General features: G+C 38.9%; 1 protein-coding gene across 1 annotated transcript in view; it reads right to left on the bottom strand.

The window, feature by feature from the left end:
* Window positions 1–26592, bottom strand: part of LOC133516124 (potassium channel subfamily T member 2) — a 119616-nt gene extending 93024 nt beyond the window's left edge. The window contains exon 1 of the mRNA XM_061848865.1: window positions 26126–26592. Within this exon, the coding sequence (XP_061704849.1) occupies window positions 26126–26313 (188 nt within the window). The 5' untranslated portion in view covers window positions 26314–26592. The remainder of the gene's footprint in view (window positions 1–26125) is intronic.
* Window positions 26593–26862: the final 270 nt, after the last annotated feature.

The raw sequence follows: 26862 nt of genomic DNA, 5'->3' as shown, positions 1-26862 counted from the left end.
TAGTGGCTTCTTCACTGCTGCCCACATCGATGTGTATAGAAAAAAGTTGGACAAAAGGTTTGGGCACTCTTTTAAATGTACCGTCGCCATAAAAACTTTTGTCTGTTTGTCTTTGCATGATTTTTAGGCCTTCTGCTGAGGAAAAGATCAAAATTTTATTATTTTCACTACCATCGTCAGATACCAGAAATCCATTGCCGAAAATTACTGGCACTTTAACTTCATTAAAATTTCTAGTCTCCGTTTTTGACACGCCCAAAAAAGCTCTTCTCTTTCTATATAGTGTGTCTTTTTTTGAGTCGTAACACGGTATCTGACGCACTGTATGTTCAGAACGATCATGAAAGGCTGCAACAATATTATTTCAAATATTTCCTTTACGGGGTCAAAACTCCTGCATATGTCTTTCTTGCACTTGTCAACAACAGTTTCAATTTCGTTTTTTGTGTACCTAGTTCTTTCTTAAACTATGCGAACCGGTGTGAAGTTAGCGGCCAAAAGTTGGCGGCCAAATGTTGGCGCCAGTCGGCCGCCAACATGTAGCGGCCAAATGTTGGCGCCAATCGGCCGCCAACATTTGGCCGCCTACTTCACACTAAAATTAACCTACCAAATTAAGAAGTCCGTATGAAATCTCACCATACATAACACAATCGGTGGAACGTTAGGGCAGTGTCTCGTTATATAAGGGCATTTTGTCTTAACTGCCCTGCAGAATTGCAGCCGATTATTACAGATTTCATTTTTTCTACAAAACGTAAAACCTTTTAGAAATATTTCGGTTAGTGCTATATAGTCCACACTAAAAGAGATACAACTCTACTAAAACCTGTTTTGGATAGTCTATTAGATGCTTAATGAAACGTATATAAAGCAAACCCCAATCATCGATCCAGAAGTTAGGTGATAAAAAAAAAATATTTAATTATTTTCTACAAACCTTTTAGAAATAATTCGGCTGCTGCTATAACGTCCAAACTAAACGGGGTACAGCACTACTAAAAGCTGCATTAAATACCCTATAAGATGCTCTATGACTCGTATATATTATGACTCTACGGCATATGAATGATGCAAGGGCAATAAATTTGAAACTTAGGCTTTCTATGAACATTTGCATTCATTGAAGAATTTTTGCACCTTAGACGGCAGGCGTGTAAACCACACCCACTGTATCGTACAGAACATAATACTATCTATTAAATAACACTATCTCTAGTAAACTCTCTTAGTAAACACTCTCTCTTAGTAAACAATAAACAATCTCTAGAGTGATACTCGGCGACATAATAATGGTGCACGGGCATCAAATAAGAATCTGATACTTTCTATGAACATTTGCATTTATTGAAGTTTTTCGGCATCTTCGACTGCATCGTACAGAGCATTATATCATCAATCAAATAACATTACTCGGCGGCTTATTAATGGTGCACGGGCATCAAATAAGAAACTGAAGCTTTCTATGAACATTTGCGTTCATCGAAGTTTTTCGGCATCTTAGACGGCAGGCGAGTAAACCACACCCACTATACCATACTGAACATAATACTATCTATCAAATAACACTATCTCTAGAGTGATACTCGGCGACATATCAATGGTGCACGGGCACCAAATATGAATCTTATGCTTTCTATGAACAATTGCATTTATTGAAGTTTTTCGGCATCATAGACGGTAGGCGAGTAAACAACGCCCATTGCATCGTACAGAGCATTATACTATCTATCAAATAACATTATTTCTAGAGTGATACTCGGCGGCATATTAATGGTGCTAGTGCACAAATAAAAAACTTAGGCTTTCTATAAACATTTCTATTCATTCAAGTTTTTCTGCATCTTAGACGGCAGGCGAGTAAACGACACCCACTGCATCGTACAGAGCATTATATTTTCTATCAAATAACTATATTTCTAGAGTGATACTCGGCGGCATATTAATGGTGCACGGGCATCAAAAGAGACTTTGGCTTTCTATGAACATTTGCATTCATTGAAGAAAATTTGCATCTTAGACGGCAGGCGAGTAAACCGCACCCACTGCATCGTACAGAGCATTAAAATATCGATCAAATAATTTTATTTCTAGAGTGATACTCGGCGGCATATTCATGATGCACGGGCATCAAAGAGACTTTGGCTTTCTATGAACATTTGTATTCAATGAAGTTTTTCTGCATCTTAGACGGCAGGCGAGTAAACCACACCCACTCTATCGTACAGAATATTATACTATCTACCAAAAAACACTATATCTAGGGTGATACTCGGCGGCATATTAATGGTGCACGGGCATAAAAAAGAAACTTAGGCTTTCTATGAAAATTTCCATTCATTGAAGTTTTTCAGCAACTTAGACGGCAGGCGAGTAAACTACACCCACTGAATCGTACAGAGCATTATATTTTCTATCAAATAACTATATTTCTAGAGTGATACTCGGCGGCATATTCATGACGCACGTGCATCAAAGAGACTTTGGCTTTCTGTGAATATTGGCATTCAATGAAGTTTTTTTTTATCATAGACGGCAGGCGAGTAAACCACACCCACTCTATCTTACAGAACATTATACTATCTACCAAAAAACACTACATCTAGGGTGATACTCGGCGGCATATTAATGGTGCAAGTGAACAAATAAGAAACTTAGGCTTTCTATGAACATTTGCATTCATTGAAGTTTTTCGGCATCTTAGACGGAAGGCGAGTAAACTACACCCACTGAATCGTACAGAGCATTATATTTTCTATCAAATAACTATATTTCTAGAGTGATACTCGGCGGCACATTAATGGTGCACGGGCATCAAAAGAGACTTTGGCTTTCTATGAACATTTGCATTCATTGAAGAAAATTTGCATCTTAGACGGCAGGCGAGTAAACAGCACCCACTGCATCGTACAGAGCATTAAATTATCGATCAAATAATTTTATTTCTAGAGTGATACTCGGCGGCATATTCATGATGCTCGGGCATCAAAGAGACTTTGGCTTTCTATGAACATTGGCATTCAATGACGTTTTTCTGCATCTTAGACGGCAGGCGAGTAAACCACACCCACTCTATCGTACAGAACATTATACTATCTACCAAAAAACACTATATCTAGGGTGATACTCGGCGGCATATTAATGGTGCAAGTGCACAAATAAGAAACTTAGGCTTTCTATGAACATTTCTATTCATTCAAGTTTTTCGGCATCTTAGACGGCAGGCGAGTAAACGACACCCACTGCATCGTACAGAGCATTATATTTTCTATCAAATAACTATATTTCTAGAGTGATACTCGGCGGCATATTAATGGTGCACGGGCATCAAAAGAGACTTTGGCTTTCTATGAACATTTGCATTCATTGAAGAAAATTTGCATCTTAGACGGCAGGCGAGTAAACCGCACCCACTGCATCGTACAGAGCATTAAATTATCGATCAAATAATTTTATTTCTAGAGTGATACTCGGCGGTATATTCATGATGCACGGGCATCAAAGAGACTTTGGCTTTCTATGAACATTGGCATTCAATGAAGTTTTTCTGCATCTTAGACGGCAGGCGAGTAAACCACACCCACTCTATCGTACAGAACATTATACTATCTACCAAAAAACACTATATCTAGGGTGATACTCGGCGGCATATTAATGGTGCACGGGCATAAAAAAGAAACTTAGGCTTTCTATGAAAATTTCCATTCATTGAAGTTTTTCGGCAACTTAGACGGCAGGCGAGTAAACTACACCCACTGAATCGTACAGAACATTATACTATGTATCAAATAACACCATATCTAGAGTGATACTCGGCGGCATATTAATGGTGCAAGTGCACAAATAAGAAACTTAGGTTTTCTATGAACAATTGCATTCATTGAAGTTTTTCGGCATCTTAGACGGCAGGCGAGTAAACTACACTCACTGCATCGTACAGAGCGTTATATCATTAATCAAACAACAGTTACTCTAGAGTGATACTCGGCGGCATATTAATGGTGCACGGGCATCAAAAGAGACTTTGGCTTTCTATGAACATTTGCATTCATTGAAGAAAATTTGCATCTTAGACGGCAGGCGAGTAAACCGCACCTACTGCATCGTACAGAGCATTATATTTTCTATCAAATAACTTTATCTCTAGAGTGATACTCGGCGGCATATTCATGACGCACGGGCATCAAAGAGACTTTGGCTTTCTGTGAACATTGGCATTCAATGAAGTTTATCTGCATCTTAGACGGCAGGCGAGTAAACCACACCCACTCTATCGTACAGAACATTACACTATCTACCAAAAAACACTATATCTAGGGTGATACTCGGCGGCATATTAATGGTGCAAGTGAACAAATAAGAAACTTAGGCTTTCTATGAACATTTGCATTCATTGAAGTTTTTCGGCATCTTAGACGGAAGGCGAGTAAACTACACCCACTGAATCGTATAGAGCATTATATTTTCTACTAAATAACTATATTTCTAGAGTGATACTCGGCGGCACATTAATGGTGCACGGGCATCAAAAGAGACTTTGGCTTTCTATGAACATTTGCATTCATTGAAGAAAATTTGCATCTTAGACGGCAGGCGAGTAAACCGCACCCACTGCATCGTACAGAGCATTAAATTATCGATCAAATAATTTTATTTCTAGAGTGATACTCGGCGGCATATTCATGATGCACGGGCATCAAAGAGACTTTGGCTTTCTATGAACATTGGCATTCAATGAAGTTTTTCTGCATCTTAGACGGCAGGCGAGTAAACCACACCCACTCTATCGTACAGAACATTATACTATCTACCAAAAAACACTATATCTAGGGTGATACTCGGCGGCATATTAATGGTGCACGGGCATAAAAAAGAAACTTAGGCTTTCTATGAAAATTTCCATTCATTGAAGTTTTTCGGCAACTTAGACGGCAGGCGAGTAAACTACACCCACTGAATCGTACAGAACATTATTCTATGTATCAAATAACACCATATGTAGAGTGATACTCGGCGGCATATTAATGGTGCAAGTGCACAAATAAGAAACTTAGGTTTTCTATGAACAATTGCATTCATTGAAGTTTTTCGGCATCTTAGACGGCAGGCGAGTAAACTACACTCACTGCATCGTACAGAGCGTTATATCATCAATCAAACAACAGTACCTCTAGAGTGATACTCGGCGGCATATTAATGGTGCACGGGCATCAAAAGAGACTTTGGCTTTCTATGAACATTTGCATTCATTGAAGAAAATTTGCATCTTAGACGGCAGGCGAGTAAACCACACCCACTCTATCGTACAGAACATTATACTATCTACCAAAAAACACTATATCTAGGGTGATACTCGGCGGCATATTAATGGTGCACGGGCATAAAAAAGAAACTTAGGCTTTCTATGAAAATTTCCATTCATTGAAGTTTTTCGGCAACTTAGACGGCAGGCGAGTAAACTACACCCACTGAATCGTACAGAGCATTATATTTTCAATCAAATAACTATATTTCTAGAGTGATACTCGGCGGCATATTAATGGTGCACGGGCATCAAAAGAGACTTTGTCTTTCTATGAACATTTGCATTCATTGAAAAAAATTTGCATCTTAGACGGCAGGCGAGTAAACCGCACCCACTGCATCGTACAGAGCATTATATTTTCTATCAAATAACTTTATCTCTAGAGTGATACTCGGCGGCATATTCATGACGCACGTGCATCAAAGAGACTTTGGCTTTCTGTGAACATTGGCATTCAATGAAGTTTTTTTTTTATCTTAGACGGCAGGCGAGTAAACCACACCCACTCTATCGTACAGAACATTATACTATCTACCAAAAAACACTACATCTAGGGTGATACTCGGCGGCATATTAATGGTGCAAGTGAACAAATAAAAAACTTAGGCTTTCTATGAACATTTGCATTCATTGTAGTTTTTCGGCATCTTAGACGGAAGGCGAGTAAACTACACCCACTGAATCGTACAGAGCATTATATTTTCTACCAAATAACTATATTTCTAGAGTGATACTCGGCAGCACATTAATGGTGCACGGGCATCAAAAGAGACTTTGGCTTTCTATGAACATTTGCATTCATTGAAGAAAATTTGCATCTTAGACGGCAGGCGAGTAAACCGCACCCACTGCATCATACAGAGCATTAAATTATCGATCAAATAATTTTATTTCTAGAGTGATACTCGGCGGCATATTCATGATGCACGGGCATCAAAGAGACTTTGGCTTTCTATGAACATTGGCATTCAATGAAGTTTTTCTGCATCTTAGACGGCAGGCGAGTAAACCACACCCACTCTATCGTACAGAACATTATACTATCTACCAAAAAACACTATATCTAGGGTGATACTCGGCGGCATATTAATGGTGCAAGTGCACAAATAAGAAACTTAGGCTTTCTATGAACATTTGCATTCATTGAAGTTTTTCGGCACCTTAGACGGAAGGCGAGTAAACTACACCCACTGAATCGTATAGAGCATTATATTTTCTACCAAATAACTATATTTCTAGAGTGATACTCGGCGGCACATTAATGGTGCACGGGCATCAAAAGAGAATTTGGCTTTCTATGAACATTTGCATTCATTGAAAAAATTTGCATCTTAGACGGCAGGCGAGTAAACCGCACCCACTGCATCATACAGAGCATTAAATTATCGATCAAATAATTTTATTTCTAGAGTGATACTCGGCGGCATATTCATGATGCACGGGCATTAAAGAGACTTTGGCTTTCTATGAACATTGGCATTCAATGAAGTTTTTCTGCATCTTAGACGGCAGGCGAGTAAACCACACCCACTCTATCATACAGAACATTATACTATCTACCAAAAAACACTATATCTAGGGTGATACTCGGCGGCATATTAATGGTGCAAGTGCACAAATAAGAAACTTAGGCTTTCTATGAACATTTCTATTCATTCAAGTTTTTCGGCATCTTAGACGGCAGGCGAGTAAACGACACCCACTGCATCGTACAGAGCATTATATTTTCTATCAAATAACTATATTTCTAGAGTGATACTCGGCGGCATATTAATGGTGCACGGGCATCAAAAGAGACTTTGGCTTTCTATGAACATTTGCATTCATTGAAGAAAATTTGCATCTTAGACGGCAGGCGAGTAAACTACACTCACTGCATCGTACAGAGCGTTATATCATCAATCAAACAACAGTACCTCTAGAGTGATACTCGGCAGCATATTAATGGTGCACGGGCATCAAAAGAGACTTTGGCTTTCTATGAACATTTGCATTCATTGAAGAAAATTTGCATCTTAGACGGCAGGCGAGTAAACCGCACCTACTGCATCGTACAGAGCATTATATTTTCAATCAAATAACTTTATCTCTAGAGTGATACTCGGCGGCATATTCATGATGCTCGGGCATCAAAGAGACTTTGGCTTTCTATGAACATTGGCATTCAATGAAGTTTTTCTGCATCTTAGACAGCAGGCGAGTAAACCACACCCACTCTATCGTACAGAACATTATACTATCTACCAAAAAACACTATATCTAGGGTGATACTCGGCGGCATATTAATGGTGCAAGTGCACAAATAAGAAACTTAGGCTTTCTATGAACATTTGCATTCATTGAAGTTTTTCGGCATCTTAGACGGCAGGCGAGTAAACGACACCCACTTCATCGTACAGAGCATTATATTTTCTATCAAATAACTATATTTCTAGAGTGATACTCGGCGGCACATTAATGGTGCACGGGCATCAAAAGAGACTTTGGCTTTCTATGAACATTTGCATTCATTGAAGAAAATTTGCATCTTAGACGGCAGGCGTGTAAACCGCACCCACTGTATCGTACAGAGCATTAAATTATCGATCAAATAATTTTATTTCTAGAGTGATACTCGGCGGCATATTCATGATGCACGGGCATCAAAGAGACTTTGGCTTTCTATGAACATTGGCATTCAATGAAGTTTTTCTGCATCTTAGACGGCAGGCGAGTAAACCACACCCACTCTATCGTACAGAACATTATACTATCTACCAAAAAACACTATATCTAGGGTGATACTCGGCGGCATATTAATGGTGCACGGGCATAAAAAAGAAACTTAGGCTTTCTATGAAAATTTCCATTCATTGAAGTTTTTCGGCAACTTAGACGGCAGGCGAGTAAACTACACCCACTGAATCGTACGGAGCATTATATTTTCTATCAAATAACTATATTTCTAGAGTGATACTCTGCGGCATATTAATGGTGCACGGGCATGAAAAGAGACTTTGTCTTTCTATGAACATTTGCATTCATTGAAAAATTTTTGCATCTTAGACGGCAGGCGAGTAAACCGCACCCACTGCATCGTACAGAGCATTATATTTTCTATCAAATAAGTTTATCTCTAGAGTGATACTCGGCGGCATATTCATGACGCACGTGCATCAAAGAGACTTTGGCTTTCTGTGAACATTGGCATTCAATGAATTTTTTTTTTATCTAAGACGGCAGGCGAGTAAACTACACCCACTCTATCGTACAGAACATTATACTATCTATCAAATAACACTACATCTAGGGGGATACTCGGCGGCATATTAATGGTGCAAGTGAACAAATAAGAAACTTAGGCTTTCTATGGACATTTGCATTCATTGAAGTTTTTCGGCATCTTAGACGGAAGGCGAGTAAACTACACCCACTGAATCGTACAGAGCATTATATTTTCTATCAAATTACTATATTTCTAGAGTGATACTCGGCGGCACATTAATGGTGCACGGGCATCAAAAGAGACTTTGGCTTTCTATGAACATTTGCATTTATTGAAGAAAATTTGCATCTTAGACGGCAGGCGAGTAAACCGCACCCACTGCATCGTACAGAGCGTTAAATTATCGATCAAATAATTTTATTTCTAGAGTGATACTCGGCGGCATATTCATGATGCTCGGGCATCAAAGAGACTTTGGCTTTCTATGAACATTGGCATTCAATGAAGTTTTGCTGCATCTTAGACGGCAGGCGAGTAAACCACACCCACTCTATCGTACAGAACATTATACTATCTACCAAAAAACACTATATCTAGGGTGATACTCGGCGGCATATTAATGGTGCAAGTGCACAAATAAGAAACTTAGGCTTTCTATGAACATGTTCAAGCTGCCGGGTTGTATTAATATAAATATAATAAAAAAATTGTGAGATACAACATTTGTGCTTGTAAGTTACATTTAAGACGGCATAGCGCCACATAAACGCGACTAAATATTATTCATAAGGAGTGCCTACCTATAAAACTAAATTATAAATTTAAATTGACTTAGAGATGTACAGGTCTCTAAGTGTCCGAATCATTAAAATAGGTATTAAAATAAAATGAAATTTAAAATAAAACAAAATAAAATCATAGAGGTGTATAAGGTCTCTAAGTGTCCAAAACTAAAATAATACAATCAAACGAGAACATGATGTTCTCTTGTGTCAGTTCTACTGGACACTAGTATGGTTATTTCACAGAAAGAAAACGAAAACACTATTACTTACATTTTTATCATACTATCAAAACAAACTACTGGCTTAAAGGCATCCTTATCATCTATGAAATCATTCACAGCATAGTACGCCTTACTTAACAAACAGCTCTTAACGTGTGACTTAAATTTGGTAAGAGGCAAATTCACTATATCAGTGGGAACTTTGTTATAAAAACGTGTACAAATCCCGACGCAAGACTTACTAACCTTACGGAGGCGGTGGGCGGGCACAGCAAGTTTATGCTTGTTTCTAGTGTTATAGTTATGGATATCACTGTTAAGCTTGAATTCGTTGATGTTTTTCCGATCATACTTAATATTCTCAAGTATGTATTGAGATGCAACGGTAAGAATGCTTGCATCTTTAAATTTCTCTCCTAGGGATACTCGAGCGCCCAGTCCATAGATGGAACGTACAGCTCGCTTTTGTAGTACAAATATTGTCTGAATGTCTGCCGCTTTTCCCCACAACAGAATTCCATACGACATAACACTATGGAAGTAACTAACAGGGATCGGATACCGGTATTTTTTGTATGGGAACGAAAACGGTATTTTTTCGTTCTTTGTTAATTACTTCATTTCTAATTAGGCAATCTAATAATACTAAGTCGTTATCTAAAAACACAACTGAGTCCTACATTTAGAGAATAAAATAAACCGAAATATATGGTAATTTCGATGTTTTTGCAAAAAACCGTCTCCGATCCCTGGTAACTAAAGTATACCAGCCTGGCCGTCTCTACGTTTGTTAGCTGTCTGATTCTCCTCACTGCATAGGCTGCTGAACTAAGTTTGCAGGCTAAAGTGGCTATATGTGCATGCCATTGCAGTTTTGAGTCTAAAGTGACTCCCAGGAAAACAGTTCGATCTTCAAATTCCAGCGTATCACCTTTTATTTTAATCTTGCTGTTATTTACCTGCTTGACGTTAGGTAGCGTAAATTTGATGCATTTGGTTTTCTTTGCGTTCAAAAGCAAATTGTTTGCCGTAAACCAGTTTAATACGGTAGATAGCGCGTCATTAATGCTCTCGAAGCTATTTTCCTTTCTGTTCACTTTAAATATAAGGGAAGTGTCATCTTAAATAGACAACTTAAACACGAGTGCGCTGACGTCACCACCGTCGTAAGCATCGGCTACGTCGGTTGCCGCTACGAAGTGCTACGAAAGTCTACGAGCTCCATTCTGCTACGCCGGACCATTGTGTTGTGCTAACTTGGACATTATTTGGTGCAAGTTTAGTGTGAAGTTAAAAACGTAGGCGTAACTGATGGCTTTGCAAAGAGGTGATAGTGCGGAATTAATCTGCCACGGGTGCCCGTTTGAACTCACTGTTGGGGAAGAGTACATTCAGTGCATGGTACCGTCTTGTGGTGGGCTTTATCACTTATCATGTATAAATAAAGAGCATACGCTGAAAAAGAGAGATGCGTGGGTCTGTCCTGAGTGCTGTATTATTTACAAAAAGACAGGGCAAAATTGCGCAACTCCAGTTGGCACGCCACTCACAATTAAAAATATTGCGGTTCGGAATAGGATTGAGGAACCTACATCACACTCCCAGTCGGACCAGGACAGAAGTGTTCCACAGACTCAATCAGCAGGTGAGGTTGCGCTTCTGACATTGGAAATGAGCCAGATACGGGAACAAATGAGCATGCTATCGGAGAAGTTAACTGATGCACTATCTACTGTCACTAAATACCAGGCTGCACTCGCTGATTGCTCCAATAAGCTAGAAATGGTCAATGAGAGGTTGGGGCAACTTGAACACACATCGGCAAGCGTCTGTCCTTGCTTGAGATCAGGAGGCCCGGATCCTGCTATCGATTGGTGCGGTAGGAGTTACTAGTCACCGGCTCGAGGTAACGGGCGATGCTGAAACGTCGAGGGATGGCAGTTTGGTGCGGACGAGTGGTATGTCTACAGATGGAGAAATAGATATGTCTTCCACGGGGAAATGTATGGATAAAGAAAGTTCTGCCGCAGATGAGGGAAAAGAGATTAGAATTTCACATAAACGTTTCTCATCACTGCGGTGCACAGCGGGATCTGAAGTTACGTCACTAAAGGCGGTTGAGTTCCTAAAATACATACACCTTTGGAACATGATATCGGGAGCAGAGGATATACGTGCTTATTTGACAACAATGTTTCCTGAGAAAAATTGTACGGTACAGGAGCTCAAGCCAAAGGGGGCGTATAAATCGTACAAAATAGGTGTCCTATCTGAACTCTACGATAAGTACCTTTCAGCTCAAGTTTGGCCCGAGAACGCTCGTGTGAAACCGTGTTTTTTTCGAAGATCGGTTAACAGGACCAGCGCAGATCCAGGTAACCGCCAGTCGTCAGGAAAGAAATAGTGTCAGCAATAGACATCGTGTACCAAAACGTCAGGGGCTTCAACACGAAGCTTGATTATTTCAGACTAAATCTTTTATCCTTGGAATGCGATATCATTGCAGTAACTGAGTCATTTCTTCATGAAGCTGTAAATGATGCTGAGCTCACATGCGGTGGGTGGAACGTGTTGCGCCGGGACCGCGCCACGGGCGCGCGCGGCGGTGGCGTGCTCCTCGCTGCGCGACCAGGAATTTTGCTGCGACGCTGTTTAAATTTGGAGACGCCATGTGGAGAGGATTTATGGGCAACATTTGTTATAGATCAAGTCGTCTGTTACATATGTGTAGTCTACATTCCTCCTAATGCGACAGACGATACCTACTTCAAATGGTTTCAGAAAGTGGAGTCTGTGATTGAAACATTAAAAGGTGTAGTGTTATTAGTAGGTGATTTAAACTTGAATCCGGTGTATACATCACAAAGTATTTTAAGTTATTATCATTATTTTATAGCTGTATGTGGTTTAAAAGAGATTGAATGCCAATGTTCATAGAAAGCCAAAGTCTCTTTGATGCCCGTGCATCATGAATATGCCGCCGAGTATCACTCTAGAAATAAAATTATTTGATCGATAATTGAATGCTCTGTACGATGCAGTGGGTGCGGTTTACTCGCCTGCCGTCTAAGATGCAAATTTTCTTCAATGAATGCAAATGTTCATAGAAAGCCAAAGTCTCTTTTGATGCCCGTGCACCATTAACATGCCGCCGAGTATCACTCTAGAAATATAATAATATGATAGAAAATATAATGCTCTGTACGATTCAGTGGGTGTAGTTTACTCGCCTGCCGTCTAAGATGCAAAAATTCTTCAATGAATGCAAATGTTCATAGAAAGCCAAAGTCTCTTTTGATGCCCGTGCACCATTAATATGCTGCCGAGTATCACTCTAGGAATATAGTTATTTGATAGAAAATATAATGCTCTGTACGATTCAGTGGGTGTAGTTTACTCGCCTGCCGTCTAAGATGCCGAAAAACTTCAATGAATGGAAATGTTCATAGAAAGCCTAAGTTTCTTTTTTATGCCCGTGCACCATTAATATGCCGCCGAGTATCACTCTAGAGATAAAGTTATTTGATAAAAAATATAATGCTCTGTACGATGCAGTGGGTGCGGTTTACTCGCCTGCCGTCTAAGATGCCGAAAAACTTCAATGAATGCAAATGTTCATAGAAAGCCAAAGTCTCTTTTGATACCCGTGCACCATTAATATGCCGCCGAGTATCACTCTAGAGGTACTGTTATTTGATTGATGATATAACGCTCTGTACGATGCAGTGGGTTTAGTTTACTCGCTTGCCGTCTAAGATGCAGAAAAACTTCAATGAATGCAAATGTTCATAGAAAGCCAAAATCTCTTTTGATGCCCGTGCACCATTAATATGCCGCCGAGTATCACTCTAGAGGTACTGTTATTTGATTGATGATATATTGCTCTGTACGATGCAGTGGGTGTAGTTTACTCGCCTGCCGTCTAAGATGCCGAAAAACTTCAATGAATGCAAAAGTTCATAGAAAGCCTAACTTTCTTATTTGTGCACTTGCACCATTAATATGTCACCGAGTATCACTCTAGGTATAGTGTTACTTGATAGGTAGTATAATGTTCTGTATGATACAGTGGGTGTGGTTTACTCGCCTGCCGTCTAAGATGCAAAAATTCTTCAATTAATGCAAATATTCATAGAAAGCCAAAGTCTCTTTGATGCCCGTGCACCTTTAATATGCCGCCGAGTATCACTCTAGATATAGTGTTATTTGATACAAAGTATAATGTTCTGTACAATAGAGTGGGTGTAGTTTACTCGCCTGCCGTCTAAGATGCAAAAATTCTTCAATGAATGCAATTGTTCATAGAAAGCCAAAGTCTCTTTGATGCCCGTGCATCATGAATATAACAAAATTTTCTTTATTTAGATAACTAGGATCCATTGGGGTTAGGTACAATATGCCGCCGAGTATCACTCTGGATATAGTGTTATTTGATACATAGTATTATGTTCTGTACGATAGAGTGGGTGTAGTTTACTCGCTTGCCGTCTAAGATGCAGAAAAACTTCAATGAATGCAAATGTTCATAGAAAGCCAAAGTCACTTTTGATGCCCGTGCACCATTAATATGCCGCCGAGTATCACTCTAGAAATATAGTTATTTGATCGATAATTTAATGCTCTGTACGATTCAGTGGGTGTAGTTTACTCGCCTGCCGTCTAAGATGCAAAAATTCTTCAATGAATACAAATGTTCATAGAAAGCCTAAGTCTCTTTGATGCCCGTGCATCATGAATATGCCGCCGAGTATCACTCTAGAAATAAAATTATTTGATCGATAATTTAATGCTCTGTACGATGCAGTGGGTGCGGTTTACTCGCCTGCCGTCTAAGATGCAAATTTTCTTCAATGAATGCAAATGTTCATAGAAAGCCAAAGTCTCTTTTGATGCCCGTGCACCATTAATATGCCGCCGAGTATCACTCTAGAAATATAATTATTTGATAGAAAATATAATGCTTTGTACGATTCAGTGGGTGTAGTTTACTCGCCTGCCGTCTAAGATGCCGAAAAACTTCAATGAATGGAAATGTTCATAGAAAGCCTAAGTTTCTTTTTTATGCCCGTGCTCCATTAATATGCCGCCGAGTATCACTCTAGAGATAAAGTTATTTGATAGAAAATATAATGCTCTGTACGATGCAGTGGGTGCGGTTTACTCGCCTGCCCTCTAAGATGCCGAAAAACTTCAATGAATGCAAATGTTCATAGAAAGCCAAAGTCTCTTTTGATACCCGTGCACCATTAATATGCCGCCGAGTATAGATTAGATTAGATTAGATTAGATTTATTTATTTCTTAAAGAAAAAGACACAGTATTTTACACAAAAGGATAAAACAAAGGCTTTCACTAAAAGATCGTCAACTTAACATTAAAACAAAAAATATAAAATTAATAAATAAAGAAATGTCACGACATAAAAGAAAACGTTAATGTATACATAGCTAGGGACAACCTAAGTATTGTCGAAATGTCAAAAAAATAATAAACAAACATATTTACAAAAACACTAAGTTATAAATAACTTTATCTATAAAATAATTTAAATGAAAAATATAATGAAAATATATTATATGTCAACGATCTTAATTGCTACAAATATTAATACGATGTCAATTCATATTAAATTAAATTAAATGTCACAGTTATAAAATAGGTTCATAAATAAATTTAATAATAAATACATAAGTTTACCCGCATCAGTGGAAAGTCACACGAGTGAGACCTATTCCTAAAACTTGTAACTCAACTCGCGTGGAAGACTATCGACCTATAGCCATTCTTTCGTCGATTGCCAAGGTATTTGAGAGCATTGTAAATAGGCTCGTAGCTCCTCAAATTAAGCCCTTTCTTAGCGATTCCCAGCACGGTTTTAGGCCTCGGCGTTCAGTGGAGTCGAATCTTCTAACTTTGGTGGACTCGGTTTCCGATCATATGGACAAGGGTATACAAGTAGACGTGTTATACTTCGACTTCCAAAAAGCATTCGATCGCGTGGATAACGATGTGCTATTGAGCAAGTTGTGCGATATGGGTTTTTCCCCGCAACTACTCCGTTTATTCGCTAGTTATCTCCGCGATAGGAGTCAATATGTGCAACATGGCTGCTTTATATCGAACACTTATCAGACTAGGTCTGGGGTCAGTCAGGGATCGGTACTGGGTCCTTTGCTCTTCGGTATAATGATTAATGACCTGGCATCCGTTCCGAGTTTCGCTAGATGCCTTCTTTATGCCGATGACTTGAAGTTGATCTATGGAGTACAAGGAATCTCAGATTGTGAATCTTTTCAAAAGGATCTTGACCAACTGCGCGAGTGGAGCGTAAAAAATAGACTATCCTTTAATGTCTCTAAATGTGCGGTTATAAGTTTTAGCAAGGCACGAAATCCACTTAACTACACATATATTTTGGGTTCAGACGCAATAGTTCGTGTTAGCTCCATCCGTGATCTCGGTGTCATTCTAGACTCTCGTCTCAATTTCCATGAGCACCTGAATGCATTGACCCGTAATTGTTACAAGAGGTTGGGATTTGTCATTCGAAATGCCAGGGATTTTACTGATTCAAGAACAATAAAACTGCTCTACAATGCCTGAGTGAGGAGTAAGCTTGAGACGGCCTCTGTCGTTTGGTGTCCCTACGAGACAACATATGTCTTACAACTGGAAAAAATACAGAAAGTGTTCTTGCGCTTCCTATACAAAAAAATGTACGGGTATTACCCATTCCTTTATCCTACCAAGTTTTTGTTGGGAATGATGGGATTTAACTCCCTAGAGGTAAGACGCAGCTCAGCACTTCTCACTACAATCTGTAATATCTTACGCGGTGACTCTGACTGTGTCGAGTTAACAACACAAGTAGTGCGTCTGTTTGTCCCAACACCTTCTAGATTTGAGTTTCGGCCTCGTAATCGCTGTCTTTTATCTGTGCCGGGTTCCCGAACTATGTCGCGGAGGAACGCTCCTTTTGTTCGAGCTTTACGCAGCTTGAATTCACTCCCCGCATCAGCGCCTGAATGTGATGTGTTTGCAAGTAGATGGATGTCAGTGCGTGATGAATGTCTGAGGTTCAGCGAGATGATGGATATTCGTCCCTCCTCTGTGTTATAAGTGTCACCTGTATTCTGATTAGTATTTTGATGTTTCATGTCAACTCTATCCAATTATACATGTCTAGATTGTCTAGGTTCAATATGTAATTTCACAGTGCTTTAGTTTTAACTGTTATACTGTGTTAATTAAAATGAATAAATAAAATAAAATAAAATAAAAAATAAATAAAAAATTATTTTTCGCTATATTCTTTAACGGAATATAGCGACATTTCTATCAAAAATTCTTTCAGTTCGTGTGCAAACTTGTAATTCGAGGTTTCGTTTCTGAGGCTGGCGGGTAGTCGCTCATATAAGGATATTAAGGATGGGCCGATCACTCGCGGAGACTTATCTAACAATGCGAGCCGCCGCCGCCGCACTGGTAGCAATCTCCCCGTCTGGCGGGTTATTCTGCCGGGCATATTTGCACGTTTAAACGAGTGAATATTTAGACGCGTGAACATAATTACCTCATATATGTAAAGCGAGTAATGCGTCATTAGGTGGTACTTTTTGAACAGCTCGCGACATGAGTACCTCGGATTCACACCTGCCAAGATACGAACGGCTCTTTTTTGTAGTTTAAATACTCTGTCTGAGTTTGTCGAGTTTCCATACAGAACTATACCGTACGACAAGATTGAGTAAAAATATGCATAATAAATCTGAAGTAATGCATCACTAGAAACAATTGGTTTCAGTTTGCGCAGTACAAATAAAGCACTGCACAGTCTTTCACACAACTGGTCTATGTGTGCTTTCCAGTTTAGTTTGGCGTCCATTATGAATCCGAGGAATCTAGTTGAGCCGCAGCGTGGCATCGGACTCTGCATTTGTGGGTTATTTGTGATATTTCCGGTTGAAAACAGCATCACGTTGGATTTCGTAACATTGAGGATGAGACCGTTTGACGAGAACCACTCATGTAGTTGGCTGCATATCAATGACAGTTTTTGTTCAAGCAGTGGGTATGTGGGCGCATTTACTATCACAGTGGTGTCATCGGCAAACAGCACCATTGTACCATCAGCAACGGAAGCAGAAAGATCATTGATGAACGTCAAAAACAAGGTGTTCCCGAGTGACGAACCTTGAGGTATTCCTAGTTCTAGTTTACCTGCAATTGATTTAAGGTTTTTACCCTCAATTTTGACCACAACTGTCTGTTTTCTGCTATCTAAGAAAGATGTGAATAGCCTATGAACATTATTTTTTATTCCATAGTGCTTTAACTTCTCTAGCAATAAGTCATGACTAATCACATCAAACGCTTTAGATAGGTCACAGAATACCCCTGCCACCTTGTCCTTTATGTCTAATGCTGTTGTTATGCAATCATGTATTTTTAATGCAGCGGTTGTAGTGGACCTATTTTTCCTATATGCATATTGTTTGTCTGTCAGTAAGTCATTTGTCTCCAGATGGTTCATTAAACATTTTGATAATATTGATTCAATTAGTTTTGAAATATTAGGTACAATAGTTATTGGTCTATAATTATCCACAGAACTTTTTTCGCCCTTTCCCTTATAAACTGGACATACTCGAGTGCTTTTCAGTACATCAGGGTACACACCGCAAGAGAACATAGTGTTTATTAATTTTAATAGTATCCCCGCAATAATCGGCCATATGCACTCGAGTAGGATCAGAGATATGTCATATACATCTAGGGTGGTCCGAGCTCTCAACATAGACCTCAAGGTTTGAGTTAAGTCTGTGAGTGTAATAGTAGGGAGGACAAAATTAGGTATATCTGCATTTTCAAGGTAATTTCGCAGGTACTGTACAGAGTCCGATTTTCTTATATTGTTAATTTTGTATTTTGAAGCTATTGTAAGAAAGTGTTGGTTCAAGTGTTCTGGTACATTGCAAGGCGGTACAGTGTGTCCACTTTCATCTTTAAGTAAGATGGTAGTCCCCGAAGGTTTTGTGGACGTTTCGTCGTTTACTACACGCCACATTTCCTTCGGCGGATTCTTACTATTGACTATTCGGTTTGCATAGTATTCTCGCCGAGCACTAAGAGTTTCAGCTTTGATGCGATCTGCTTGCTTATTGATGCATTCAGAGATATTCGTTAGTTCCGGATATTGACATTTTATTTCTATCAGATGATTATAGTTTAGCATAAGTTTCGAAAGGGAATCTGTAAGCCATGGCACTTGTTTATGTTTTTTTATCGGAAAATGAATGTCAATATAATATCGTAATACATTAAATAATTTACTAAATTTTTCGTTAATAGAGATCATGTCATCAAATATAAAATTTCAATTATAATTTTCAATGTCAACATAAAATGCAATAAACGATTGATCAATAAACAGTCTTTTTTCGATAAAATTATTTGGTCTGGTTTTTTGTGTCGTTTCCGTAGCGGGCAAGTTAAACACTTGTGCATTATGGTTGGTCACTAATGGGCGTATCAAGTGGCGTAGCCAGAATGTCCCCGCAGTCGCGCGGCACTAGTCCGCAGTCAATGCTACTGGCACTGTGCGCGGACACACGGGTTGGAAACTCAACACAATTTCTACACATATAGCTTTGCAGGATCTCGTCTACCCGCCGCCTCATTACGTTATCTGATCATTATAACTCTAGAGGTACTGTTATTTGATTGATGATATAACGCTCTGTACGATGCAGTGGGTGTAGTTTACTCGCTTGCCGTCTAAGATGCAGAAAAACTTCAATGAATGCAAATGTTCATAGAAAGCCAAAGTCTTTTGATGCCCGTGCACCATTAATATGCCGCCGAGTATCACCCTAGATATAGTGTTTTTTGGTAGATAGTATAATGTTCTGTACGATAGAGTGGGTGTGGTTTACTCGCCTGCCGTCTAAGATGCAGAAAAACTTCATTGAATGCCAATGTTCATAGAAAGCCAAAGTCTCTTTGATGCCCGAGCATCATGAATATGCCGCCGAGTATCACTCTAGAAATAAAATTATTTGATCGATAATTTAATGCTCTGTACGATGCAGTAGGTGCGGTTTACTCGCCTGCCGTCTAAGATGCAAATTTTCTTCAATGAATGCAAATGTTCATAGAAAGCCAAAGTCTCTTTTGATGCCCGTGCACCATTAATGTGCCGCCGAGTATCACTCTAGAAGTATTGTTATTTGATTGATGATATATTGCTCTGTACGATGCAGTGGGTGTAGTTTACTCGCCTGCCGTCTAAGATGCCGAAAAACTTCAATGAATGCAAAAGTTCATAGAAAGCCTAACTTTCTTATTTGTACACTTGCACCATTAATATGTCACCGAGTATCACTCTAGATATACTGTTACTTGATAGGTAGTATAATGTTCTGTACGATACAGTGGGTGTGGTTTACTCGCCTAACGTCTAAGATGCAAAAATTCTTTAATGAATACAAATGTTCATAAAGAGCCAAAGTCTTTTTGATGCCCGTGCATCATGAATATGCCGCCGAGTACCACTCTAGAAATAAAATTACTTGATCGATAATTTAATGCTCTGTACGATGCAGTGGGTGCGGTTTACTCGCTTGTCGTCTAAGATGCAGAAAAACTTCAATGAATCCAAATGTTAATTGAAAGCTAAAGTTTCTTTTTTGATGCCCGTGCACCATTGATATGCCGCCGAGTATCACTTTAGATATAGTGTTATTTGATACATAATATAATGTTCTGTTCGATAGAGTTGGTGTAGTTTACTCGCCTGCCGTCTAAGATGCAAAAATTCTTCAATGAATACAAATGTTCATAGAAAGCCAAAGTCTCTTTGATGCCCGTGCATCATGAATATGCCGCCGAGTATCACTCTAGAAATATAATTATTTGATAGAAAATATAATGCTCTGTACAATTCAGTGGGTGTAGTTTACTCGCCTGCCGTCTAAGATGCAAAAATTCTTCAATGAATGCAAATGTTCATAGAAAGCCAAAGTCTCTTTTGATGCCCGTGCACCATTAATATGTCGCCGAGTATCACTCTAGAGGTACTGTTATTTGATTGATGATATATTGCTCTGTACGATGCAGTGGGTGTAGTTTACTCGCCTGCCGTCTAAGATGCCGAAAAACTTCAATGAATGCAAAAGTTCATAGAAAGCCTAACTTTCTTATTTGTGCACTTGCACCATTAATATGTCACCGAGTATCACTCTAGGTATAGTGTTACTTGATAGGTAGTATAATGTTCTGTATGATACAGTGGGTGTGGTTTACTCGCCTGCCGTCTAATATGCAAAAATTCTTCAATGAATGCAAATGTTCATAGAAAGCCAAAGTCTCTTTGATGCCCGTGCACCTTTAATATGCCGCCGAGTATCACTCTAGATATAGTGTTATTTGATACAAAGTATAATGTTCTGTACAATAGAGTGGGTGTAGTTTACTCGCCTGCCGTCTAAGATGCAAAAACTCTTCAATGAATGCAAATGTTAATTGAAAGCTAAAGTTTCTTTTTTGATGCCAGTGCACCATTAATATGCCGCCGAGTATCACTCTAGATATAGTGTTATTTGATACATAATATAATGTTCTGTACGATAGAGTGCGTGTAGTTTACTCGCCTGCCGTCTAAGATGCAAAAATTCTTCAATGAATGCAAATGTTCATAGAAAGCCAAAGTCTCTTTTGATGCCCGTGCACCATTAATATGCCGCCGAGTATCACTCTAGAAATATAGTTATTTGATAGAAAATATAATGCTCTGTACGATTCAGTGAGTGTAGTTTACTCGCCTGCCGTCTAAGATGCCGAAAAACTTCAATGAATGGAAATGTTCATAGAAAGCCTAAGTTTCTTTTTTATGTCCGTGCACCACTAATATGCCGCCGAGTATCACTCTAGAGATAAAGTTATTTGATAGAAAATATAATGCTCTGTACGATGCAGTGGGTGCGGTTTACTCGCCTGCCGTCTAAGATGCCGAAAAACTTCAATGAATGCAAATGTTCATAGAAAGCCAAAATCTCTTTTGATGCCCGTGCACCATTAATATGCCGCCGAGTATCACTCTAGAGGTACTGTTATTTGATTGATGATATAACGCTCTGTACGATGCAGTGGGTGTTGTTTACTCGCCTGCCGTCTAAGATGCCGAAAAACTTCAATGAATGCAAAAGTTCATAGAAAGCCTAAGTTCCTTATTTGTGCACTTGCACTATTAATATGTCGCCGAGTATCACTCTAGATATAGTGTTACTTGATAGGTAGTATAATGTTCTGTACGATACAGTGGGTGTAGTTTACTCGCCTGCCGTCTAAGATGCAAAAATTCTTCAATGAATGCAAATGTTCATAGAAAGCCAATGTCTCTTTGATGCCCGTGCACCATTAATATGCCGCCGAGTATCACTCTAGATATAGTGTTATTTGATACATAGTATAATGTTCTGTACGATATAGTGGGTGTAGTTTACTCGCTTGCCGTCTAAGATGCAAAAAAACTTCAATAAATGCAAATGTTAATAGAAAGCTAAAGTTTCTTTTTTATGCCCGTGCACCATTAATATGCCGCCGAGTATCACACTAGAAATAAAGTTATTTGATAGAAAATATAATGCTTTATACGATGCAGTGGGTGTCGTTTACTCGCCTGCCGTCTAAGATGCCGAAAAACTTGAATGAATAGAAATGTTTATAGAAAGCCTATGTTTTTTATTTGTGCACTTGCACCATTAATATGCCGCCGAGTATCACTCTAGATATAGTGTTATTTGATACATAATATAATGTTCTGTACGATAGAGTGCGTGTAGTTTACTCGCCTGCCGTCTAAGATGCAAAAATTCTTCAATGAATGCAAATGTTCATAGAAAGCCAAAGTCTCTTTTGATGCCCGTGCACCATTAATATGCCGCCGAGTATCACTCTAGAATGCTCTGTACGATTCAGTGAGTGTAGTTTACTCGCCTGCCGTCTAAGATGCCGAAAAACTTCAATGAATGGAAATGTTCATAGAAAGCCTAAGTTTCTTTTTTATGTCCGTGCACCACTAATATGCCGCCGAGTATCACTCTAGAGATAAAGTTATTTGATAGAAAATATAATGCTCTGTACGATGCAGTGGGTGCGGTTTACTCGCCTGCCGTCTAGGATGCCGAAAAACTTCAATGAATGCAAATGTTCATAGAAAGCCAAAATCTCTTTTGATGCCCGTGCACCATTAATATGCCGCCGAGTATCACTCTAGAGGTACTGTTATTTGATTGATGATATAACGCTCTGTACGATGCAGTGGGTGTTGTTTACTCGCCTGCCGTCTAAGATGCCGAAAAACTTCAATGAATGCAAAAGTTCATAGAAAGCCTAAGTTCCTTATTTGTGCACTTGCACTATTAATATGTCGCCGAGTATCACTCTAGATATAGTGTTACTTGATAGGTAGTATAATGTTCTGTACGATACAGTGGGTGTAGTTTACTCGCCTGCCGTCTAAGATGCAAAAATTCTTCAATGAATGCAAATGTTCATAGAAAGCCAATGTCTCTTTGATGCCCGTGCACCATTAATATGCCGCCGAGTATCACTCTAGATATAGTGTTATTTGATACATAGTATAATGTTCTGTACGATATAGTGGGTGTAGTTTACTCGCTTGCCGTCTAAGATGCAAAAAAACTTCAATAAATGCAAATGTTAATAGAAAGCTAAAGTTTCTTTTTTATGCCCGTGCACCATTAATATGCCGCCGAGTATCACACTAGAAATAAAGTTATTTGATAGAAAATATAATGCTCTATACGATGCAGTGGGTGTCGTTTACTCGCCTGCCGTCTAAGATGCCGAAAAACTTGAATGAATAGAAATGTTTATAGAAAGCCTATGTTTTTTATTTGTGCACTTGCACCATTAATATGCCGCCGAGTATCACTCTAGAAATAATGTTATTTGATAGATAGTATAATGCTCTGTACGATGCAGTGGGCGTTGTTTACTCGCCTGCCGTCTAAGATGCCGAAAAACTTCAATAAATGCAATTGTTGATAGAAAGCATAAGATTCATATTTGATGCCCGTGCACCATTGATATGTCGCCGAGTATCACTCTAGAGATAGTGTTATTTGATAGATAGTATTATGTTCAGTATGGTATAGTGGGTGTGGTTTACTCGCCTGCCGTCTAAGATGCCGAAAAACTTCGATGAACGCAAATGTTCATAGAAAGCCTCAGTTTCTTATTTGATGCCCGTGCACCATTAATAAGCCGCCGAGTAATGTTATTTGATTGATGATATAATGCTCTGTACGATGCAGTGGGTGTAGTTTACTCGCCTGCCGTCGAAGATGCCGAAAAACTTCAATAATGCAAATGTTCATAGAAAGTATCAGATTCTTATTTGATGCCCGTGCACCATTATTATGTCGCCGAGTATCACTCTAGAGATAGTGTTATTTAATAGATAGTATTATGTTCTGTACGATACAGTGGGTGTGGTTTACTCGCCTGCCGTCTAAGGTGCAAAAATTCTTCAATGAATGCAAATGTTCATAGAAAGCCTCAGTTTCAAATTTATTGCCCTTGCATCATTCATATGCCGTAGAGTCATACTATATACGAGTCATAGAGCACCTTATAGGGTATTTAAAGCAGCTTTTAGTAGAGCTGTACCCCGTTTAGTTTGGACGTATTAACAGCAACCGTATTATTTCTAAAAGGTTTGTGGAGAATAATTTAATATTTTATTTTTTATCACTTAACTTCTGGATCGATGATTGGGGTTGCACTATATACGTTTCATTAAGCATCTAATAGACTATCCAAAACAGGTTTTCGTACAGTTGTATCTCTTTTAGTGTGGACTATATAGCACTAACCGAAATATTTCTAAAAGGTTTTACGTTTTGTAGAAAAAATGAAATCTGTAATAATCGGCTGCAATTCTGCAGGGTAGTTTAGACAAAATGCCCTTATATAACGAGACACTGCCCTAACGTTCCACCAATTGTGTTATGTATGGTGAGATTTCATACGGACTTCTTAATTTGGTAGGTTAATTTTAGTGTGAAGTTAGCGGCCAAATGTTGGCGGCCGATTGGCGCCAACATTTGGCCGCTAAACGTTGGCGGCCGACTGGCGCCAACATTTGGCCGCCAACTTTTGGCCGCTAAATGTAGGAGGCCGACTGTGACGCCAATATTTGGCCGCCAACTTTTGGCCGCTAACTTCACACCGGTACTATGCGACTATCTTGTTAAAATTGTGTTTCTCTCTTTACTGAGTTTTATTGATGCACTGCATTCAGTTCTATTGGCACAACGTCATAAAGATGAAGAATCCGTTGGGTTTATTTTGTTTAAATTGTATCTATAACCACCATGTAATAAACATGGGTGTTTCCTTTGTGATTCTATAAAAACTAATTCAGAACGTTGGTGCTTCGCACTGTTGCTTGGTTCTCCGTTATACATTGCAATCTTCGATATTACAACATTTCCGCGAACATATTGGCTGTACGACATTAGCTGACATTTACATACTTTTTATCAATAAGTGGCCTCTTTATAAGATACCAGTTAGTCATGAAAGAGATTTCATGCAAAATGTACGAGTATATTTTATATTTATGATATGAAGAATTGAAGACACACAGCAGTGTGCCCGGGTGAAGTTCAAGTCCGAGTGACACTACGGTTTATTTATTTATTTATTTATTTATCCTTTATTGCACAAAAGAGAAAGAAATTGTTCATGGTTGCGGAACGGTTCAAGTTATTTACAATAGCAAAATTTAGACGAGTTGCGATTTCGTCGAGTCTCCATTTAGACGAGTCGTTATTCGTCGAGCGTCGCTAATTAGACGAGCTGCTACTTAAAAAATCGTGTAGACCAGTTGCTTTTAGGTGAGTTGATATGTAGACGAGCTGCGATTTAAACAACCTGCGTCTTAGACGAGTTGCCCCATAGACTAGTTGTTCTATAGACGCCGTGATACTTACTAATCCGTTTTAAGGGGCGTTTTAACTTGCAGTATGCGCGCCATAGATATTTTGGCAATTTGAAAATTTCAGGGGTACACTAGAAAACAGGTTTATACGAAACATTTGAATCTCACGGGAAGAAGAATCGATTGACATATGCCGAAAAATTCATGCACATTGCTAATTATTCGCACTTATAATTCGTGTACGAGTAGTTTAGTAGTTCATTACATCATTATCAGTTTTTGTTAATCAATCAGGCCACTGTTCATGCTTTTTAGGATAGGAAATTTGTTCTGTGTAAGCAGATCAACACATTTTTTTATTAAAAGTATTATTTTGAAGAGAACGTGTGAGTATAAATAGATATAGATAGGTAATGTGTATGTATACTTGAAACTTGACAAAATTTATTTAAATGATTAGATAGATACTTACCTACGTTTGCTATAGATTAATTTCAATATAAGTAATCAATTAACAAAAGGGTGCCTCCGTGCTCAAGGACTATGCTTTGCAAAGGTTCAATAATAATTATGGCAGCACAAAGCACAGAGTAGGAGACAGAGCACAAAGCTAAGCGTAATGATGGAACAAGGGTAAACCTGGGAATCTGCAGGGCGATTTCGTCCAGCGAGTCGACCGGCGAGCTGGCCGGCCGCTCGAGCAGGCGCGACGGGGCCGTCAGCGTGTCCATAGCCATACTTCGACTGTTTCTTGGGTTTCTATTGGTTTTCTTTCTCTTCTCTTCAGCACGGCGCAGATTGTGGAAACGAAAGAAGAACATCGACATTATATCCGTTTAGCGGAACGGTTGGCAAGGACACTCGTGTCTTTCTGTACGAAACGAATAAAATGAATGCTTCACAGATGTCTTAGCAGCTTTCTCACTTACACTGTTTATTTCTTTTGCGTTTAAATGATAACATTGTATTAGAAGACAAATACGTGTTGTCCAAATGAAAAAAATACATAAAGAATAGATTTTTAAGTATTTGCAATAAAGTTTCCATGAAATAATGCATAAAACATCACCGGGAAAGTTTAACTGTGTATTTTAATATCCCTGAATCTGACGACCTACATTTCATTTGACTTCGGCAGCGACGGCCTATGCATAATGTATGGAATCCTAGTCTATTTTCAGATTTCGCAGGTTTGCAAATATAGGTAGCTATGAACAATTTAAGTTGAACACCGTTATGACTAGTAATTATGATATATTTACTTATCTACGTGTGTATTAGTGATTCAAATAGGTACAGTCAGCATCATCAGTAGCGTACATAACAACGCTCCAAAAATAATCAAGACTCAATCATTTAATTGCACATAATGGTTA

This window comes from Cydia pomonella, chromosome 1, assembly GCF_033807575.1.
Source record: "Cydia pomonella isolate Wapato2018A chromosome 1, ilCydPomo1, whole genome shotgun sequence".
Taxonomy (NCBI): domain Eukaryota; kingdom Metazoa; phylum Arthropoda; class Insecta; order Lepidoptera; family Tortricidae; genus Cydia; species Cydia pomonella.
This window is presented reverse-complemented; position numbering and strand designations above follow the sequence as displayed.